Source organism: Oryx dammah, unplaced genomic scaffold (assembly GCF_014754425.2).
Source record: "Oryx dammah isolate SB20612 unplaced genomic scaffold, SCBI_Odam_1.1 HiC_scaffold_7, whole genome shotgun sequence".
NCBI lineage: Eukaryota > Metazoa > Chordata > Mammalia > Artiodactyla > Bovidae > Oryx > Oryx dammah.
Window position 1 is genome coordinate 35,890,879 of NW_024070191.1, and position 20,084 is coordinate 35,910,962.

Genomic DNA, 20,084 nt, shown 5'->3' on the forward strand with positions numbered 1-20,084 from the left:
GATGGAAATAGCAGTTTACAAGAGGAATGAGGAGACTGATATCTTCAGGGCTTACTGGTAAACTGTCTTTCTAAAAGTAGAATTCCAGAGGAAAAAAAAAAGCTTTTCACACTCTGCTGGTTGCAGCAGATTCAGTCAGTGTAGCTGCAAGTAAAGGTGGACCCTGCCATTCCGCCCTCCAGCCCCTCCCACTGTCACCAACAGTGTGACGTGCATCCTTGTGGATGCTGCCCAGTGTCTTTAGTGACGACGTCAGTGTCTATAAAATGTGAACACGCGTGTCTTGTCTTGTAGCACACTGCTCAAGTTAACAAGGCAGTTTTTCCATCTGTAGCTGCGCCTCGTATTTTCGGTTTTTCGCTTCTGAATCTGTAGTGCTCATTTACTCCCCCCTTTCCTGTACTCAGTTTGCTGTGCAGACGGTGCTGCACTGAGTACCTCTGTCCACGCCGTGAGTGGCCCCAGGGCACGCTGCCCAGTGGAGCCTTCTGTGGCAATGAAGATGGTGTATGTCCACACGACCCCATTGGGCAGCATGAAGTAGGTCAAGCGGAAGGGCTGTCTTTAATTCTTTTTCTTATAAAATCGCACAGCCACGTGCACAACTGTGGCTGCTGTTTTAGTGCAAGTCCACAGGGTCAGTGTCTGGCAGTTAGCTGCTGAGTCGTAGGTACTGTGCACATTCGGTCTGTAGTGCAAAGTCATCCTTTAGAAATCCGGTGCCAACCTGTGTTTCTACCAGTGGTGGTCAGGGTGCCTATTCCCCTGCATCTGCAAAAATGCTGAATGTTAACAGACTTAAAGATTTTTTACCACTTTTAGAGGAAAAATGTCTTAACAGTATTTCCCTAATGGCCAGTGAGATGGAGCTGTTTTCATGGGTCCACTGATACTTTATAATTCTCCGGTTGGCCTGTTCAGATTTCTCACTTTCCAAGTCAGTCATCTGAAGAACAACTGGACACGACGGCTTTTGGAAAATGTCAGTGCTGCAAGGCACTTCCCTGCCACCACCACAGGTTCTCTACGAGAATCCCAATTCCAGCCACCACTTCTAATGTCAGGTATCATCTGTGATACCAGCCACACGATCAAGTTTTATTTTCTCATTGTCTCTCTGGGTTGAACCGCCCTCAGGAGATTATAACAGAAAAGGAGAAGGGATGAGGGGGTAAACGACGAATTCATTCTGTGTAGGGGACGCCTGTGTCTTTCAGGGAGAACTCTGCAACCTGAGCGTGGATGGGACGCTGAGCTGGGCTGGCTGGGCCGCCCTGGTGGTTCCTGGGGTTAGAGGCTGTCACTGTGGGCATCTCTTCAGCCGGGCGGTTGTAAGGGCAGGGGATGGAAATGCTGGGGTCCGCGGAGACGCAGAAAACCGCCGAGGAGATGCTCCTCATGCACTTACATTAACTTGTCTGACGAGGGTAGTTGTATTTACGGCCTGAGGTAGGTGGGAAGGTTGCTGCAGGTCAGTGTTTTTTCCCTTCCTTGCGTGTTTTTTTTAAGTGATTTCTTCTTGTAGAGCCGAAGAGCAAGTCTTTGTGTCAATACGGTAACCCAGACATGAACAGAAGATTGTGGAGTTCAGCCTTTATTCCGCAGCTCCGTTGGATTGTACAGCTGCTGGGCTGTGATCTGAGTAACGCCGTCACGACAGTCGTAGCAGAAAGGAGAGCACGTTTGAGCTTCCGTGCCAGGCCCTGTGCTGGCCCCTTATAGTGACTGCAGGCATCTGGAGTGCAGTGGCCCAGGAGAGGGAGCCTCCGCAGTGCGCTGGTGCTGAGATGCTCACCAGCTCTGCTGTCCCCCGTAAAATGCCCCTCAGCACCTCCCCTCTGCTCCCCAGGTCCCCCTCCTCTCCTTCCCTACCCCCGGCCCCTGTTAGCCTTACATCTCCTGTGGCCTCACCATTATTTGACCTTCCCTTTTAACATCAATTGATTCTTGACCCTGCCGCCATCCTCAGTCTCGCCTCTGCAGCCTCACTCTCCGACCAGCTTGTTTGCCCTCCGGTGGGTGGCTGACCACCTACAGACCTTTGCTGTGAGCGGCCTGTCAGATGTGCTTCTCAGCTGCTCTGCGGGCTCTGAAACAGCATCTCCCCAGGGAAGCAGCGCTGTCACCATCCTGGCGCTCTTGGTGTCTCCGCCAACATTCTGCCTCTTCTGTGGAAGCCCCCCTGCCACCCCAGCTCCTGCCTCCTGGGCACACTTCCACGGGGGGCCAGTCACACCTCGTGTTGGTCGTTCTGCTCACCCACCTCCCCCGAGGATGAGCTCCAAGAGCCCTGCCTTCCTGTGTCCTGTGGCTAGGCCAGGACTTGGCACATGATGGGCACATAGTGGGCATTTATTCAGTGTATGTGGGCCTGAGTAAATGGTGGGCCTGGTCTGGGGTTTCTGCATCCAGACTGAGGTTCTCCTCTGGCAGTTACTCGTCTGGCCATCAAAGCGACACAGATAACTCCTGACCTTTCTGACAACTCTTTGGATTATGATATAATAAACACTCTGTGAGGTGACTTCACTGCTGCCATTTAAAAAGGTTCTGGAAAGACGGACACGATTGCAACTACATTTGACACCACTGGGTGCCACTCTTGTCTGCCAGCTGAAGGCGCCAGCCTAGCTGTGGGGTCCAGGCCTCCTGCCCTGGAGGTCAGTCTGTCTGGTTCCTTTTGACTTCCTCCCTCTCTTCCTCAGTAACCTCCCAGCTCACAGTCTGGAATTGACATTCAGTTTGGTTTAACCTCTAGATTGCTGGCCTTGGGAAATGACTAGCAAATGTATCCTGCTGTGGCTTTGTTGACGGTCTACAGTCTGTGCTTTGGGCAGGCTCTGCCCTGAAGAGAGACGGGAGGCTGGGCTGGGAGGCTGCATTCCCCAGGAGCCCTTCAGCTCCACGCCCCTGTCTCTGCACCGCAGAGCATGTGTTGACAAAACCTGAGCACAGTAAGATGTCAGGGATGCAAGAGGGTCCCTAGTCTGAGAAGTGTGCACATTTTTAGAGGAAGAGGCTGATTAACTCAAAGGAAAGACTCAGCATCCCATCCCCTTGGGAGGGTCCCTCCTCTGCCCTCATGGGAGCGAGAGGCCATCCCGGTTAGATAATTCGGGGGCGGCAGGGGGAAGGGGCAGCGGGCAAGGCTTGTCTCTGCACGCTGTTTCGTCACTGGCTAGTCTCAGTGCAGTGGCTGGAAAAGAGGATTGACAGGATTTCAGTTTTCTTAAATTTACTGTGAATTGATTTGTGGCCTAGCTTGTGAGCTATCCTGGAGATTGTTACTTGTGCACTTGAAACTAATGTGTATTCTGCCACTTTGGGATAGAATATTAGATATATAAACAACAATGCAGAGACTGGCCCAAAAGCCAGTGTTTCTGGGTTGATTTTCTGTCTATCCATTGATGTAAGTTAGGTGCTCAAGTCCCTTCCCGATACTATGTTAATGTTAGTTCCTCCCTTTATGTCCATTAATCTTTGCACTGTGGATTGAGCTGCTCCTATGTTGGGTGCATATATACTCACAGTTGTTACATCTTTTTGAATTGATCTTGGATGAATCCCTTTATTATGTTATGTCCTTGTCTTTTTTGTTAGTCTTTGAATTCTGTTTTGACTGATACGAGTATTGCTTTCCCAGCTTTCTCTGTCTCCATTTGTAGGGAGTACCTTTCTCCATCCTTTCAGCCTGTGTGTCTACATCTGAGACGATTCTCTTGCAGGGCCCCGTGTGGTTGTGACATTCATCTTGCTTCGTATCGGGGCCTCTGACACCCTGGCGGTGAGACTGAGACAGCAGCACTTCTGCCAGGACTCAGCTTGCTGACACCGTGTTGTGCTGTTATTTTTCTTACAAAGTTTAGGAGGAAACAGAACTTTATTTATAGTTTTATCAAAAGCAGAGCCATGAAAGGCCTAAAGTACCAGTTAAAAATCAGGGCAGGCAAGTCTCTCTGCGGAGAGGAGGAACTGTGTCCACCTGGCCAGCCCTCCTCCTCCCCTACCTTCCCAGCCCCAGAAGGAGACAGAGAGCACGGCTTCTGCCACAGAGGCTGGAAGTTTCCTTCGGAAGGTCCTGAGGCTCCAGGGAGCTGTGTCCTTGTTGTGTTCTTGGCTGCTTGAGCCAAGACGGGAGACAAGACGTGGGCTCTGGCCGGGTCCTCAGCCCTAGACGGGCGAGCTGCAGCCCCAGCGCTGCTGAGTCTGGCTGACTTAAGAGTGAAGCAGGGGGCTTCCCGGGTGGTCCCGTGGTTAGGAATCCACCTGCCAACCCCGGGGGCACAGGTTCAATCTAGTTGCTCGCTGCAGCTAGAGGAAGCCTGCTTGCAGCAACAAAGACCCAGTGTAACCAAACAAGAACAGTTTTAGAAAAGTTCCTTTTAAAAAAAAGTATGAAGCGGGAAGACTGAGCAGAGTGTGACAGGAGGTCCCATCGGGGACCAGCTCTCTTGGCAGATGGCTCAGCACTGAAGGCCAGTGTGTGTGAATGCATGGCCGGGCTGTGGGCCATTCTTTCCCCTCGTGTATTGTGGGCACAAACAGGTAACAGTGGTAAAATAAGAGGGAAAGAAAAAGGTATTTGAAAAATAAAAACAAACGAACTATAGCTTTTATTTTTGTGGAAACTCAGAAAAAACATAGGTATGTAGAAAAAGACTTCAGAGGCAAACTTTTGAGGGGCATTTTTAATTATAAATTTAATATGGTTGATTAATGAAAAATCACAATGAAGTACCGAGAAAGTGTTTGTCAATATAAAAGTTTAGCAGCATTTCCACAGTTTCAGGCTCTTGCATTAGTCGTACTTCCTCCCGCTATCAAAAAAAGAGAGGACTCCAGTGGGGACCACAGCAGAGCAACCACGGATGCTCCGCTCCGTGAAGGATGCTCCGCTTCCTCGAGGCAGTCCTCAAGTCCAGTGTTTTGCCTAACAGGCCAACCCTCCCCACTCCCGAATTTCCAGAAGGCCAGAGCACTTGCCTCATGACTGAGGTCAGAGTCCCATTCTTCAGGCTGCAGGGGAGGAGGGGGCGGGAGTTTAAGCTGGACTTGACATGTAGTGCTCGCTCATGCGTCCTCGCGTCGGTACCTCCTCTACGCTGACACCATCGAGGGGCCAGGATCTGGCACGGGCCGCAGTGGGGGGCTGGAAGTGGGACGTGCCCGTGGTGGGGGCTGGCATCGCACCATATACCCTGCTCCAGGTGGTGGTCTTGCCACACCCAGGGTTAATGCTGGGATTAGTGAGAAAGTGGGGGCGGGGGGGGCATAAACAGTATGAAAATATAATACTGGCAAACTATTCCGCTGCTTCTTTGGTACTTTCCAAAATTCTCTGATCAAAAAAGTATAAGGGGAGCACACCATTAAAAAATTACAGTTTTAAGTATTTACAGAAGCAATTCATGATATATTACATAATCAATACACAGTATATGAACAAATTCTTCAGTGAAAGCACTTGTGAACTCCTGTTCCAGTATGAGTCAACAGCACACGGACACCTTCCCAAACAGGCCTCCTTCATCCTGTGTCTCACTTACATTACAGTATATTAAACGGGGAAAAAAACACCGTCTTCCAATCTATACTTTCCTTTTAAAAGGTTCTTAAAATCTGCCGCTGAAATCGGTATGTACAAAGATTTGTTGAATATTGAAATCTAGGCAGGTAGCTCCACTCCCATCTCGAGCATGTCTGAAATAATACTAGCTATTATTCTATGTATACAATATATATTTAATATATAAGTAACCGCACCATGTTATGTCGCCACGATACCAGTTGAACGCACAGTATTATGTACAGTAGTTAAGTTAGCTCTGGACGATGACTCTACGCCTAGGTGGACAGTGTGGTCTGGAACATCTGAGAGGGGCGTGGAGGCGCTGGCCGGGGGACAGCCCGCGCATGGGCACGGCGTGTGCACGGTGTGTGCATGTGAGCCCACACCACCCACGCACACGCCCCAGACCATCCCTCGTTTGCTGGCCGCCAAGGAGCGATCACACGAATGGAAGGATCCCGTATATGAGGAGAGCCATGATAGCAGCGCTGAACAGCCCGGCCACGGGTACCGTCACGAACCAGGCCACAAAGATGTTGCGGAAGAGGCGCCAGTCCACGGCCTTCCGCGAGCGGATCCAGCCCACCGCCACCACCGAGCCCACCTGGAGGGACACAGACATTTCAGAGCAAGCCAAGGTAAGACGCAATCTACATTCAACCAGTAGTATAAGATGGCTAGTTTTTTCCCCTAAATCTGATGAAAAGCTTTTAAAAACACTTGTTAGATTTTAGCTATAATTATTTTAGGATTACTTTGTCCAGAGTACAGTTCTGAAGCACTTTTCCACGTGTATTCTGCTCTATTTGAATGGATGCTTAGCCAAGTAAATGTTTTCTGTTCTCCCTGTGCTTTATCAGCCAGCTGTGATGGCCCTTATTTTGAATATTCTCCAGGCAGGAGACTTGATTACAGTGGTGAACCCCTATAAGTACACAATGAAATGGCAGTAACGCACCCTTCTCCTAGAATAAAAGCATCATAAAACGTTGGAGCTGGAGATCTTGGCAAAGATCTAATCCATGTGGCTCAGTCTGTGGAAGATAAAACACTTCCAGAGGGTGTAGGGAGTAGAAGATTTTTAAGTCATGGCAGTTTGAGGACGAGAACTGAGGGCTCTTCATTTTAAACATTTCCTCCAATTGCTTTGCAGTCCTTGTACTTTACTGATTAAAAAAATTAATCAAATGGAACATAAATATTGGTTTCAAAATGTCAATCATGTTTCACAAATTATATAGAGATAGTTGAAAAGCAGGATGTTAACATGGATTCACTATTTCTCTGTACACTCGCAGTTCATTTTATGAAATTTACAAAGGAAAAATATGCACAACTTTTAAGTATCTAAAAATGGAAATCATGAGAAAGTATAAAGCCTAATATCTCACATCTCAGTCAAGCTCTGATGAAGCTCAGCGACATCATGAGGGTGCCCCTGGCCCCCAGGAGGGGCCCCTGAACATCTCCATGAAACAGGCTTTGTCTCCACTGACCCAGAATTATTTCAGAGTCAGCAGGGGCCAATGAGGTTCAAAGAGCAACTAGGGTGTATTCTGAGGTCAGCCAAAAAAACAAAATCCAACACTTCACTTGTTTATGGAAGCAAACTGGAACAGCAAAACCAGCAGCATATTTAAGGAAGTTAATCTGACATTTTGTCAACCCAAGCGGTGATTAGGAATTCCGTACCACCTCCAAGGAGCAAATAACAACCCATCTAAGGAGCATTAGATGATTGTTGTATGTAAACCCTTTGTCTAAAACCAGTTTCTAGTACACAGGAGACAATCGAGACGTTTCTGTTGCACAAAGACTAGCTAGGTCCTACTGGTCTTCAAATACAGTCAAGTCTACTAACACTGGCTTCTGAGATGAGACTCTCCTTGTTACAGTCCCTCTTCAGCTAGGCTGGATTATCTCTCACATAAGAGAACATACTCAACTTTTAGGGTTATCCACACTCTCTCTCTTAGAACACTTTTCTTAAACGCAGAAAATAGAATCATATTATTGCAAGTTTATGTAATAGGAGAAGTGGACAGTTACTATTAGTTGTTCAGTAGCTAAATTGTCTCTGACCCTTTGCAACCCCTTGGACTGCAGTGCGCCAGGCTTCCCTGCCCTTCACTATCTCTTGGAGTGTGCTCAAATTCATGTCCATTGAGTCAGTGATGCCATCTAACCATCTCATCCTCTGCTGCCCTCTCCTCCTTTTGCCTTCAGTCTTTCCCAGCATCGGGGTCTTTTCCAGTGAGTCGGCTCTTCACATCAAGTGGCCAAAGTTATCAGGTGCCCACTGTTAGTGAGTTACCCCAAAACACTCCTATTGCCATGCTTGTGTATTCCTTTATGTTATTTTTAATAAATATACCTATATTTATAAACAACAGGGAACACTACTGTTTCCTTTCTTTAAGAAAATAAGCATTTTCCCATAGTACTCGCACCTTTATGACCATCATAAAAAATGGTACACCCCTTAGGTGGATGTACCTTAATTTATTTAAACATTTCCAATTTCCCTCCAGTTTTTCCCTATTAGCAACAATGTCATGATTATACCAGAAAAGACCCCGATGCAGGGAAAATTTGAGGGCAGGAGGAGAAGAGGGCAACAGTTCATACAATCCAATATAAAAAGCAACATGATTAAAATATGGGCAAAAGACCTAAGTAGGCATTTTTCTCAAAAAGACATACAGATGGCCAGCAGACACATGAAAAGCTACTCAACATCACTAATCATCCAGGAAATACAAATCAGAACCATAATGAGCAATCACCTGTCAGAATGGCTATCATCAAAAAGACCACAGATAACAAATGCTGGCAAGGGTGTGGAGAAAAGGGAACTCCCATACAGTGCTGGAGGAAATGTAAATTGATGTATCCATTGTAGGGAGGTTCCATAAAAAATTGGAAATACAAACTACTGTGCGATCCAGCAATTCCACTCACGGGTATTTATCGAAAGAAAACTAAAACACTAATTTGAAAACGTGTGCACCCCAACATTATTTACATACAATAACAAAGATATGGAAGCAACCTAAGTGTCTATCAATAGATAAATGGATAAAGGAGAAATGGTATACACACACACACACAGGAATATTAGCCATAAAATAGAATGAAATTCTACCATTTGCAACAATATAGGTGAATCTGGAAGGTATTACACTTAGTGGAATAAGTCAGAGACCCAAATTTTGTATATTTTTACTTATATATGGAATCTAACAAAATAAGTATAACAAAAAAGAGAGTCATAGAATCAGAGAACAAATTAGTAGTAACCAGAGGGGAGTAAAATAGGTGAAGGGGGTTAAAGGGTACAAATCACTAGACATAAAATAAATTACAAGGATGTAATACACAGCATGGGGAATATAGTCAATATTTTATAATAACTTTGTATGGGGTATCATCTATAAAAATACCAAATTATTATGTTGTTCACCTAAAACTACAATATTTTACATCAATTATATTTAAAAAGTTAAGATAACACCTGATAATAGAAGGTCTCTTCATGTATTTTGCCCGTTTACATATTGGAATCTGAATGTATCTCACTGTATTGTTGCTCAGTTGCTGTATCTGACTGTCTGAGACCCCACGGACTGCAGCAGGCCAGGCCTCCCTGTCCCCAGCCATCTCCCAGAGTTTGCCCAAGTGCATGTCCACTGCATTGGTGATGCCATCCAACCATCTCATCCTCTCCTGCCCGCTTCTCCTCCTGCCCTCAATCTCTCCCAGCATCAGGGTCTTTTCCAATGAGTCAGCTCTTCACATCAGGTAGCCAAAGTACTGGAGCTTCAGCTTCACCATCAGTTCTTCCAAAGATTATTGAGGGTTGACTTCCTTTAGGACTGACATGTTTTATCTCCCTGCAGTCTGAGGGATTCTCCAGAGTCTTCTCCAGCACCACAGTTCAAAAGCATCAGTTTGTCGGTGCTCAGCCTTCTTTATAGTCCAACTCTCACATCCATACATGGCTACTGGAAAGACCATAGCTTGACTATACAGACCTTTGTTGGCAAAGTCATGTCTCTGCTTAACACACTGTCTAGGTTTGTCATAGCTTTCCTGCCAAGAAGCAGTGGTCTTCTAATTTCATGGCTGCAGTCACCATCGCGGTGATTTTAGAGCCCAAGAGGAAGCCTGTCACCGCTTCTACCTTTTCCCCTGTATTTGCCATGAAGTGATGGGACCAGATGCCTCGATCTTAGTTTTTTTAATATTGAGTTTTGAGCTGGGTTTTTCACTCTCCTCCTTTGCCCTCAAGAGACTCTTTGGTTCTTCACTGTCTGCCATCAGAGTGGCATCATCTGCATATCTGAGGTTGACATTTCTCCCGGCACTCTTGATTCCAGCTTGTGCTTCGTCCAGCCAGGTATTTCACATGATGTGCTCTGTATATAAGTTATTCAAACAGGGTGACAATAAACAGCCTTGTTGTACTCCTTTCTCAATCCTGACTGAACCAGTCACTTGTTCCACATAGGGTTCTAACCGTTGCTTCTTGACCTGCATACAGGTTTCTCAGACAGCTAAGATGGTCGGGTATTCCCACCTCTCCAAGTGTTTTCCCAGTTTGTTATGATCCACAAAGTCAAAGGCTTAAGTGTAGTCCACAAGACAGAGGTAGATGTTTTTCTGGAATGTTCTATGATCCAGTGAAGTTGGCAGTTTGATCTCTGGTTCCTCTGCCTATTCTAAACCCAGCTTGAACATCTGGAAGTGCATGGTTCACGTAATGCTGAAGCCTGGCTTGGAGGATTTTGTGCATATCTTACTGGCGCGGAGAGGAGCGCAGCTGCCCGGCAGTCTGAACGCTCTTTAGTGCTGCCTTTGTTGGGGACTGGGATGAGGACTGACCTTTTCCAGTCCTGTGGCCACTGCTGGGTTTTCCAATTTTGCTGACATATTCCGTGCAGCACTTTAATAGCATCATCTTTCAGGATGTGAAATAGCTCTGCTGGAATTCCATCACCTCCACCAGCTTCACTGGCAGCAGTGCTTCCTAAGGCCCACTTGACTTCTCACTCCAGGATGTCTGGCTCTGAGAGACATGGTTATCCAGATCATTTAAGATCTTATTTGTTTATGTGGTGTTTAAATAAATATTAACTGATATTTAATGCAAATATTTTCTCAAGCCAGTATTTTTGCTCTCATTTTTAAATTTCTAATTTCATACACTAAAATATGCTATACTTTTTTCCTGTGATTTATCTTTGGCTTGAATATTTGATATTTAATTCATTCCTTTATTTAAAAATACTTACTTTCGGCCATGCTGGGTCTCTGTTGCTGTGTGGGTTTTTCTCTAGTTGCGGCGAATGGGGCTACTTTCTAGTTGCGATGCACAAGCTTCTCCTTGTGCTCACTCCTCTTGTTGGCGAAGCACGGGCTCTAGGGCCCATGGGCTCAGTAGGTGTGGCTCCCGGGCTCTAGAGCGCAGGCGCAGGAGTTGTGGTGCATGGGCTTAGTTACCCTGTAGCAGGTGAGATCTTCTTGGATCAGGGATCCAACCCATGTCTCCTGCATTGGCAGGTGGATTCTTTACCACTGAGCCACCAGGGAAGCCCATAACTCTCATTTATTTTAAATTTTCTAAAATAAAATTCTATTTTATTCTAAAGTAATTTTAAAATATTATTTAAGCCATCAGATTTTGCACGTTGTAAAGCATGTATTTTGACAACTGTGGGTCTAAATTTGTTTCTCTAGGGCGAAAGCCAGTTATCCAACATCACTTACTGGTCAAAATTTTCCTTCCTCAAACTACATGCTCATATGTACTAGGTTCTATCTACTTTTTTATACAAGTATCTAATTTGTGGTAAAATATACAACACAAAAATCTGTCATGTTAACAATTTTTAAGTGTACAATCCTGAAACTCTCTGCCCATCTGCCCTCTTTCCCCATCCTCTTGCTTCCTGTTTGCTTGTGACAGACTTCCTATCTGGTCAGGCTGTTCCCTCATCATTGTTTCTCTTTGTAGATCATTTTATATTCCTGCTAATTTAGCCCACAAAATTAACTGCAGCCTTAGTTTGTAAAGTTGTAAGAATTTGGTTGGCGTTGTGTTTGAGGAGAACTGACATCTTTATAAAACCTAGTTCCCTACCCAACGACACAGTGTGTCTCATACCCAGGTTTTCTTTGACCTGTGAGCAAAGCTTTGTGTTTTTTCCATGTACATCTCTCACTTCATTAGGATTTTTCTGAAGTACCTTTTATTTTTGTTCCAACTATGGAGTAGTTCTTTGTTTTTATCTCATTTTCTTACTAGCTATTGCTGACAGGCAAAAGTTCTAAATTTTTTTTTTTTTTATTGCAAACTTGGTCATTTTTACTGAATTCCAGGAATATCTTAGAAATCCATGCTGAATTTTATTAAATGTCTTTTTGGAATGGAACTCAACAGACAACCATACGCTGTTTTCTAATGGATCGATGAACCGTATTATATTGAAGACATCTGTAAACACCCATTTCTTGAGCTCTGTGAGGGGCCTGCCCCGTGTAGGTATCGGCAGCAGATTAAAACCTGTCTCGTTTAGAGCCGATTTTCTGACAACCCAGGAGATCAATGTGGTCCCGTTGAAATGTTCTTTTATAATAGTGTTGATGTCATTTATTAGCATCTTACTTAAAGGTTTTTTTTTTTTTCTTTTTTTTAATCAACATACATCTGGAAATACAGCTTTGACTGTTTGTGGTGTTTTCAATCAGGTTTCAGTATTAGGTTATTCAGTATATGTTTCATAGAACAAATTGGAGGGCTTCCTGTTTTATTTTCTCCTATATTATGGCAAGTTCATTTAATGTGAGAATTCTCTCTTCTAAGATGGAAAAGGTTAACCAGCGACTCCGTCAAGATCTCGAGTCAAGCAGCATTCTCCTCCTTTCGCCTTTCCAAGTGAGAACTGGTTCTGGAGAACTTCCTTGCGCTCTTCCTACTGTTCTGATCAGGCTTTCCGCTCCCCTCCCCACTTCTTGCTTCATGATACTTGTCATGTGTGCTTGCTAAGTATATACGCTAAGCAGCTTCAGTCGCGTCCAACTCTTTGCAGCCCTGTGGACGGCATCCTGCCCGGCTCCTCTGTGCAGGTTCTCGTCTGCTATAGGCTATCGTAACATATTAAGCTTAGTTGCCTGTGCAGTAGCCCCTGTTTATGTTTCATATAGAGTAGTGTGTATCTGTCAATCCCAGACGCTTAATTTATCACTCCTTTTCCCTTACCTCTTTGGTAACCGTTTTTCTATGTCTGTGAGTCTGTTTTTGTTTTGTAAATGAGTTCATCTGTATCATTGTTAATTAGATTCAATGCATAAGTGATAGCATATGATATTTGTCTTCCTCTGTCTGACTTAACTCAATATGAAAACCTCTAGGTCCATCCCTGTTGCTACAAATGGCCTTATCTCGCTCTTTTTTGTAAGCCTTTCACACTTAGCAGTGCTTGTTTGCAGACACATGGGTGGGAGTTTTGAGACTGGGTGTGGGGGGCTGTGTCGTCGTGGTCCCCGTGGTCCCTCGGTGCCCAGAACAGAACTGCACACAGAGCAGAACAGGTGAGTTTTTCTTGAATGACAGGAGTCACTGGACCTAGGAAAATCTGCAAGGGCCTCTGTTTTGCTGAAGTTAGTGGCTATGTTTGTATACTGGAGGCCCCTGGGGATACTTCAGAATTCCCCCAGGTATTCGGCAGCCCTGGGTTAGCAGACTTGGGTTCCAGCCTGGCCCACCCTGGGGCTCCCTTGGACAACTTACAGAGCCTGTTTCCTCTTCCTTCATCTTTAAGGCTCCTTGCAGCTCCAATATCTCAGCACTAGACAAGGAATTAATTCCCTCTCACCCTGAGCTCTAGAGCCTGATAGTAACAGTGGTTAATATCATCTGCAATTGACTTGAAGGCAATAAGGTTGCTCTGACCACCATACAGAAGAGAAAACGGAAACAACCACGTCTTATACTTACAGGAGCGATTTATGCCTATGTCTGTCCCCTGCCCACTCCCAGGCCTTCAGAGGGGGTGAGGGAGCTGAGTGATGCGCCCCTCCACACCCTACCCGGGCCTACAAGCATGTTTCATGGACCCAGGACCTCAGTGCAAAACCCCCAGTGAGAGGACCAGGACACAGGGAAGGAGGGTGGGGAGGGCCCAGAGGGGCTGCCGAGAAGAAAATGCCCTTCCCGGGAGACCCCAAGTGACTCTCCCATCCCTGAGTGCACACCCAGGGCCGCCCCGACTACCGCCCACCACCTCGCCCTGGTGACCGGGCCAGCCCGCCTACCTTGCAGTGTGTGGTGCTGACTGGCAGCCCGATGTTGGAGGCAATGACCACGGTGAAGGCCGAGGCCAACTCGATGGTGAAGCCGCTGTGGGGGAGACGGGAGGCCGTCAGGGCACTGCCAGGGGCTCGCCAGAACCTCTGGGTAGACTGGGCCTCATGGCACCAGAGCCAGGACATCACGGCAGCATCACACAGCACTCGCTGCGAGGCCGCACTCAGCCCTAAGGGGCAAGTCCTGTCTCCTTGATGGGTTTTCAGAAACCTCACCTGAAGGAGCTGGGCCAGGAATACCTGCTGCAAGGAAAACTGTACACACATCATTTCTAAATGGACACAGGGAAAACCACACTCTTGTTTTAAAAATTTGTTCTTATTATTATAAAGGAGTGACTTTTTGCTCAGATTACTAGTTTTTCTTCAAATCAATGCTAGAATCTTTCGTTAAAATGATTTTTGTTAAAATGAATTTCAAGACCTTTTACAATAGGTGGTGGTTGAGTCGCTAAGTTGTGTCTGACTCTTGTGACCCCATGGGGTCCAGCCTGCCAGGTTCCTCTGTCCATGGGATTCTCCAGGCAAGAATACTGGAGTGGGTTGCCATTTCCTTCTCCAGGGGATCTTCCTGACCCAGGAATCAAACCCAGGTCTCCTGGATTGCAGGCAGTTTCTTAACCAACTGAGCTATGAGGGAAGCCCTTAAAATATGTAGTTCTGAATTTTAGTTGTACTTGGAAAACTCTCTTGTGGATTTATTTGACCCCTAATATATCTAAATATCTCCAAAGGAGGACCACAGGAAGCCAGGTGGGAGGCTCCAGACCCCACCCCAAGGCAAGGCACCCCCCACCTCACCCGCTGAGCCCAGGCGCCCAGGAAGGATGTAGGCAATCACCCCTGCGGGCAGCAGGTGACAGCAGCCTCCCGCCAGCAGGTGGAGCCGGTGAGCAGAGAGTGTGGGGACAGGCAGTCCCGGCCCCGCCTTTACCACTGGTTCTCTGGACCTCAGGCGGGTAAGACACCTCGTCGAATGGGAACAGAGGCTGCAGGTGGATTCGGGTCTTCTCTTCCCTTCCGCGTCTGCCCCATCTCAGTGCCACCGCGGATGGGGGCCAGCAGAGCATGAGGGCGATGGGGGAGATGGTGCTTGGAGACGCCCCGCTCTGGGGACCGCCCCCGCCCTCCTCCGCCAGAACAGGCTTTGCAGGGGGACATCGACACACCCGCTCCGAGGCTGCCCCCCGGCTCACCTGGATGGCGTGATGGGGGTGAGGTCTTTCCCCATGGTCTGGATCACTCGTCTCCCCCACACCCAGAGGCCCGTACAAATTCCAACCCCTCCATAAAACAGCAGCCAGACAGGAGTCGCGGCTTCTTGCAGGACCGCACCTTGTTCATAAATCAGCCACAGAGCCACCAGGGGCCCGATGGCATTACTAGGAGAAAAAAAACAAGTAAATTGTACAAATGTCCATACGTACAGATGATGCTGTACACAACATTCAAAAACTTCTCAGTCTTGAAAACAGCCTATCTTACCGCATTTGTGGTTTGCCTGTGTAATCTATAAGTGATAATAACGATTTAACCATTTTTTGGGTTATGGCTAAAATAAAAAATTTACCATTGACTATTTTTAAGTGTCACTGGAAAAGACGCTGATGCTGGGAAAGACTGAAGGCAAAATGAGAAGGGAGTGGCAGAGGATGAGATGGTTAGATAGCATCACTGACTCAATGGACCTAAATCTGAGCAAACTCGGGGCAATAGTGAAGGACAGGGGAGCCTGGCATGCTGCAGTTCACGTGGGCAAGGAGCTGGGCATGACTGGGCGGCTGAGCAACTGCTGCCACTGCGCAGTTCAGCAGTGTTAAGGAGAGTCACACTGTTGTTAAACAGGCCTCCAGAAATTTTTTAATCACGAAAATCTGAACCACTATACCCATTAAATGAGAGTTTTCTTGGCCTTTCCCCCTTCCCCCAGAAACCACCAGTTTACTCTGCCTCTGTGAATTTGACGGACTATACTAGGTTTCTCACGGAAGTGCAAGCATACAGTATTGTCTTTTCATGACTGGCTTATTTCACTTATCAGAATGCCTTCAAGATTCATCGGTGGTGTAGCATATGACAGAACGCCCTTCCTTTTTAAGGAAGAATATCCCACTGGGTGTGTGTGTGTGCATACACACATCATATCTTGTTTATCCATGTATCTGTTGATGGACGCTTGGGTTGCCTTTGTCTCTTGGAGATTGTGAACAGCTGCTGCTGTGAACAGGGGTGTGCAGATGTCTCTGAGGCCCTGTTTTCCATCCTTTTGGGCATATACCCAGAGGTGGAATTGCTCCATTTTTTGAGGAACCCTCAGACTGCTTTCCACAGTGGTCGCACCATTTCACGTTTCCACCAACAGTGCACAAGGGTCCCAATTTCTCACATCCTTGCCCACACTTGTTACTTGGTTTTTACAGTAGCCATCTTCATGATGGTGAGATCTGTTATTTTTAAAGTACTAAAAACTCAGAAGAAGTGGACACAAAAACCAAGTTCTTCTTTCCTTCCTTTCTTTCTCTATTTCTTTCCATTTTCATTGCCAGCACAGCTGCTAACATCAACTACCAGTGTGGGGCAACCATGTCAGCCTCCCAACAAAGGAACCACAAACCATATATCTATTTCTCAGGCCGACCCTGCAAAGTAGGCATTGGTCTCCTATTTTACTGATGAGAAAACTGATGCTAAAATCATGTCACTAGCAGGAAGCAGAACTGGGATGTGAGTTTCGGATTCACTCAGGTGCTCACCCCTCCCCGAGACCCATGATTGTCACTCAGGCTCCTGACAAGCACACACTGCCTTTTTTTTGGGGGGGGGGGTTCCACAGCTTTTTTTAAATTAAGACTTTATTTAAGACTTTAAGTCTCCCCATCAACAACATCCCCACCAGAGTGGAACATCTGGTGGCAGTGACATGTCGGAATCATTCGGAGTCCACAGTTTACATTAGGGTTCACTCTTGGTGTTACATGTTCTATGGGTTTAGGCAAGCTGGCAGGTACCCATCATTAGCATATCCTCTACTGCCCTAAGATACTAGCATATCCTTAGGAGCCCCTGGTGGCTGAGACGGTAAAGGGTCTGCCTACAATGCAGAAGACCTGGGTTCGATCCCTGGGTTGGGAAGATCCTCTGGGGAAGGAAATGGCAACACACTCCTGTACTCTTGCCTGGAAAATCCCATGGACAGAGGGGCGTGGTAGTCTACAGTGCACGGGGCTGCAAAGAGCTCTGGACACGACTGAGTGACTTCATGTTCACTGGTCCCTTTCATGAGAAATGCTGGTCTACAGTTTTCCCGTAAGGACTTTGTCTGGTTGTGGTATTAGGTTAATGCTGGCCTAACAGAACGAGTGAGGAAGTATTCCTCTTGCTTCTGTCCTCTGAAAGAAATTGTAGACAAGTATAATTTCTTTCTTAGAAGCTTGGTAGAATTCACCAGTAACCCATCTGGGCCTGGTGCTTTCTGATTTGAAAGACTGTTAATTACTGACTTAATTTTCTTAATAGATACAAGCCTATCAGGTAGTCTATTTCTTCTTGTGTGAGTTTGGGCAGGTTCTGTCTTTCAAGAACTGGTCCATTTTATCTAGCTTATCAAACTGGCGAACATAAAATTATTCATAGTATTGCTCTCATAGTATTATTAACTTTTTTTTTTTTTGTCTGTAAGATCTATAGTGATGTCTACTTTTCCATTTCCGGTATCAGCAATTTGTGTTCTCCTTTTCCCTTAGGTAGCCTGGCTAGAAGACTATAAATATCATTAATATTTTCAAAGATCCAGCTTTTAGTTTCATTGATTTTTCTCCATTCATTTCCTGATTTTAATTTCATTTATTTAGCTCTAATTATTATTTCTTTACCTCTGTTTACTTTGCATTAATTAATAATTTGCTCTTCATTTCCTAGGCTGGCAACTTAGATTATTGATTTTACATCTTTCTTCTTTCCTAGTATATGAATTCTGGAGAAGGAAATGGCAAGCCATTCCAGTACGCTTGCCTGGAAAATCCCATGGATGGAGGAGCCTGGTAGGCTGCAGTCCATGGGGTTGCTAAGAGTCAGACATGACTGAGCGACTTCACTTTCACTTTTTCACTTTCACGCATTGGAGAAGGCAATGGCCACCCACTCCAGTGTTCTTGCTTGGAGAATCCCAGAGACGGGGGAGCCTGGTGGGCTGCCATCTATCGGGTCACACAGAGTTGGACACGACTGAAGTGACTTAGCAGCAGCAGCAGCAGCAGTATATGAATTCAATGCTAGAAACTTTCTTCTAAGCATTGTTTTTGTTGCTTCCCACAAATTTTGATGTGTTTTCAATTTCATTTAGTTTAACATATTTTAACATTTCTCTTGGTATTTCTTCTTTGTTTCAAATGTTATTTAGAAGTATGTGGTTTAATCTCTATGTATTTGGGGATTTTCTAGTAATCTTTTGTTACTGATTTATACGTAGCTGATTGATGGTCTGTTTTGCTCAAATACGTCCTTACTGATTTCTCCTGCTGGATCTATTCACGTCTCCTCTGTCTGAAATCAACAGTTGCTCCTGCTTTCTTTTAGTGTTAGCATGCTATACTTTCCTTCTTCCATTTACTCTTTTTCCTTTTTAAAATCCCATTTACTTTTTTTAAATTTATTTAATTGTAGGCTAATTACTTTACAATATTGTATTGGTTTTGCCATACATCAACATGAATCTGCCACGGGTGTACATGTGTTCCCAATCCTGAACCTCCCTCCCTCCTCCCTCCCCATATCATCCCTCTGGGTCATCCCAGTGCACCAGCCCCAAGCATTCTGTATCCTGCATTGAACCTAGACTGGCGATTTGTTTCTTATATGATATTATACATGTTTCAATGCCATTCTCCCAAATCATCCCACCCTCTCCCTCTCCCACAGAGTCCAAAAGACTGTTCTATACATCTGTGTCTCTTTTGCTGTCTCGCATACAGGGTTATCATTACCACCTTTCTAAATTCCATATATATGTGTTAGTATACTGTATTGGTGTTTTTCTTTCTGGCTTACTTCACTCTGTTAATCGGCTCCAGTTTCATCCACCTCATTAGAACTGATTCAAATGTATTCTTTTTAATGGCTGAGTAATACTCCATTGTGTATATGTACCACAGCTTTCTTATCCATTCATCTGCTGATGGACATCTAGGTTGCTTCCATGTCCTGGCTGTTATAAACAGTGCTGCGATGAACATTGGGGTACATGTGTCTCTTTCAGTTCTGGTTTCCTCGGTGTGTATGCCCAGCAGAGGGATTGCTGGGTTATAAGGCAGTTCTATTTCCAGTTTTTTTAAGGAATCTCCACACTGTTCTCCATAGTGGCTGTACTAGTTTGCATTCCCACCAACAGTGTAAGAGGGTTCCCTTTTCTCCACACCCTCTCTAGCATTTATTGCTTATAGACTTTTGGATCGCAGCCATTCTGACTGGAGTGAAATGGTACCTCATTGTGGTTTTGATTTGCATTTCTCTGATAATGAGTGATGAGAAAGAAGAATGGAACTGGAGAAATCAACCTGCCTGACTTCAGGCTCTACTACAAAGCCACAGTCATCAAGACAGTATGGTATTGGCACAAAGACAGAAATATAGATCAATGGAACAAAATAGCCCAGAGATAAAGCCACGCACCTATGGACACCTTATCTTTGACAAAGGAGGCAAGAATATACAATGGAGAAAAGACAATCTCTTTAACAAGTAGTGCTGGGAAAACTGGTCAACCACTTGTAAAAGAATAAAACTAGAACGCTTTCTAACACCATACACAAAAATAAACTCAAAATGGATTAAAGATCTAAATGTAAGACCAGAAACTATAAAACTTTTAGAGGAGAACATAGGCAAAACACTCTCTGATATAAATCACAGCAGGATCCTCTATGACCTACCTCCCAGAATATTGGAAATAAAAGCAAAAATAAACAAATGGGACCTAATTAAAATTAAAAGCTTCTGCACAACAAAAGAAACTATAAGCAAGGTGAAAAGACAGCCTTCAGAATGGGAGAAAATAATAGCAAATGAAGCAACTGACAAACAAGTAATCTCAAAAATATACAAGCAACTCCTGCAGCTCAATTCCAGAAAAATAAACGATCCAATCAAA

General features: G+C 45.3%; 1 protein-coding gene across 2 annotated transcripts in view; it reads right to left on the bottom strand.

The window, feature by feature from the left end:
• Positions 1–4,593: 4,593 nt before the first annotated feature.
• Positions 4,594–20,084, bottom strand: part of SLC20A2 (solute carrier family 20 member 2) — a 110,044-nt gene continuing 94,553 nt past the window's right edge. For both annotated transcript variants that reach the window (XM_040243246.1, XM_040243247.1), the window contains exons 9-11: positions 15,136–15,321; positions 13,889–13,973; positions 4,594–6,176 (exon numbers count right to left, since the gene is read on the bottom strand). In XM_040243246.1, the coding sequence (XP_040099180.1) occupies positions 6,012–6,176; positions 13,889–13,973; positions 15,136–15,321 (436 nt within the window). In that variant the 3' untranslated portion in view covers positions 4,594–6,011. The remainder of the gene's footprint in view (positions 6,177–13,888; positions 13,974–15,135; positions 15,322–20,084) is intronic.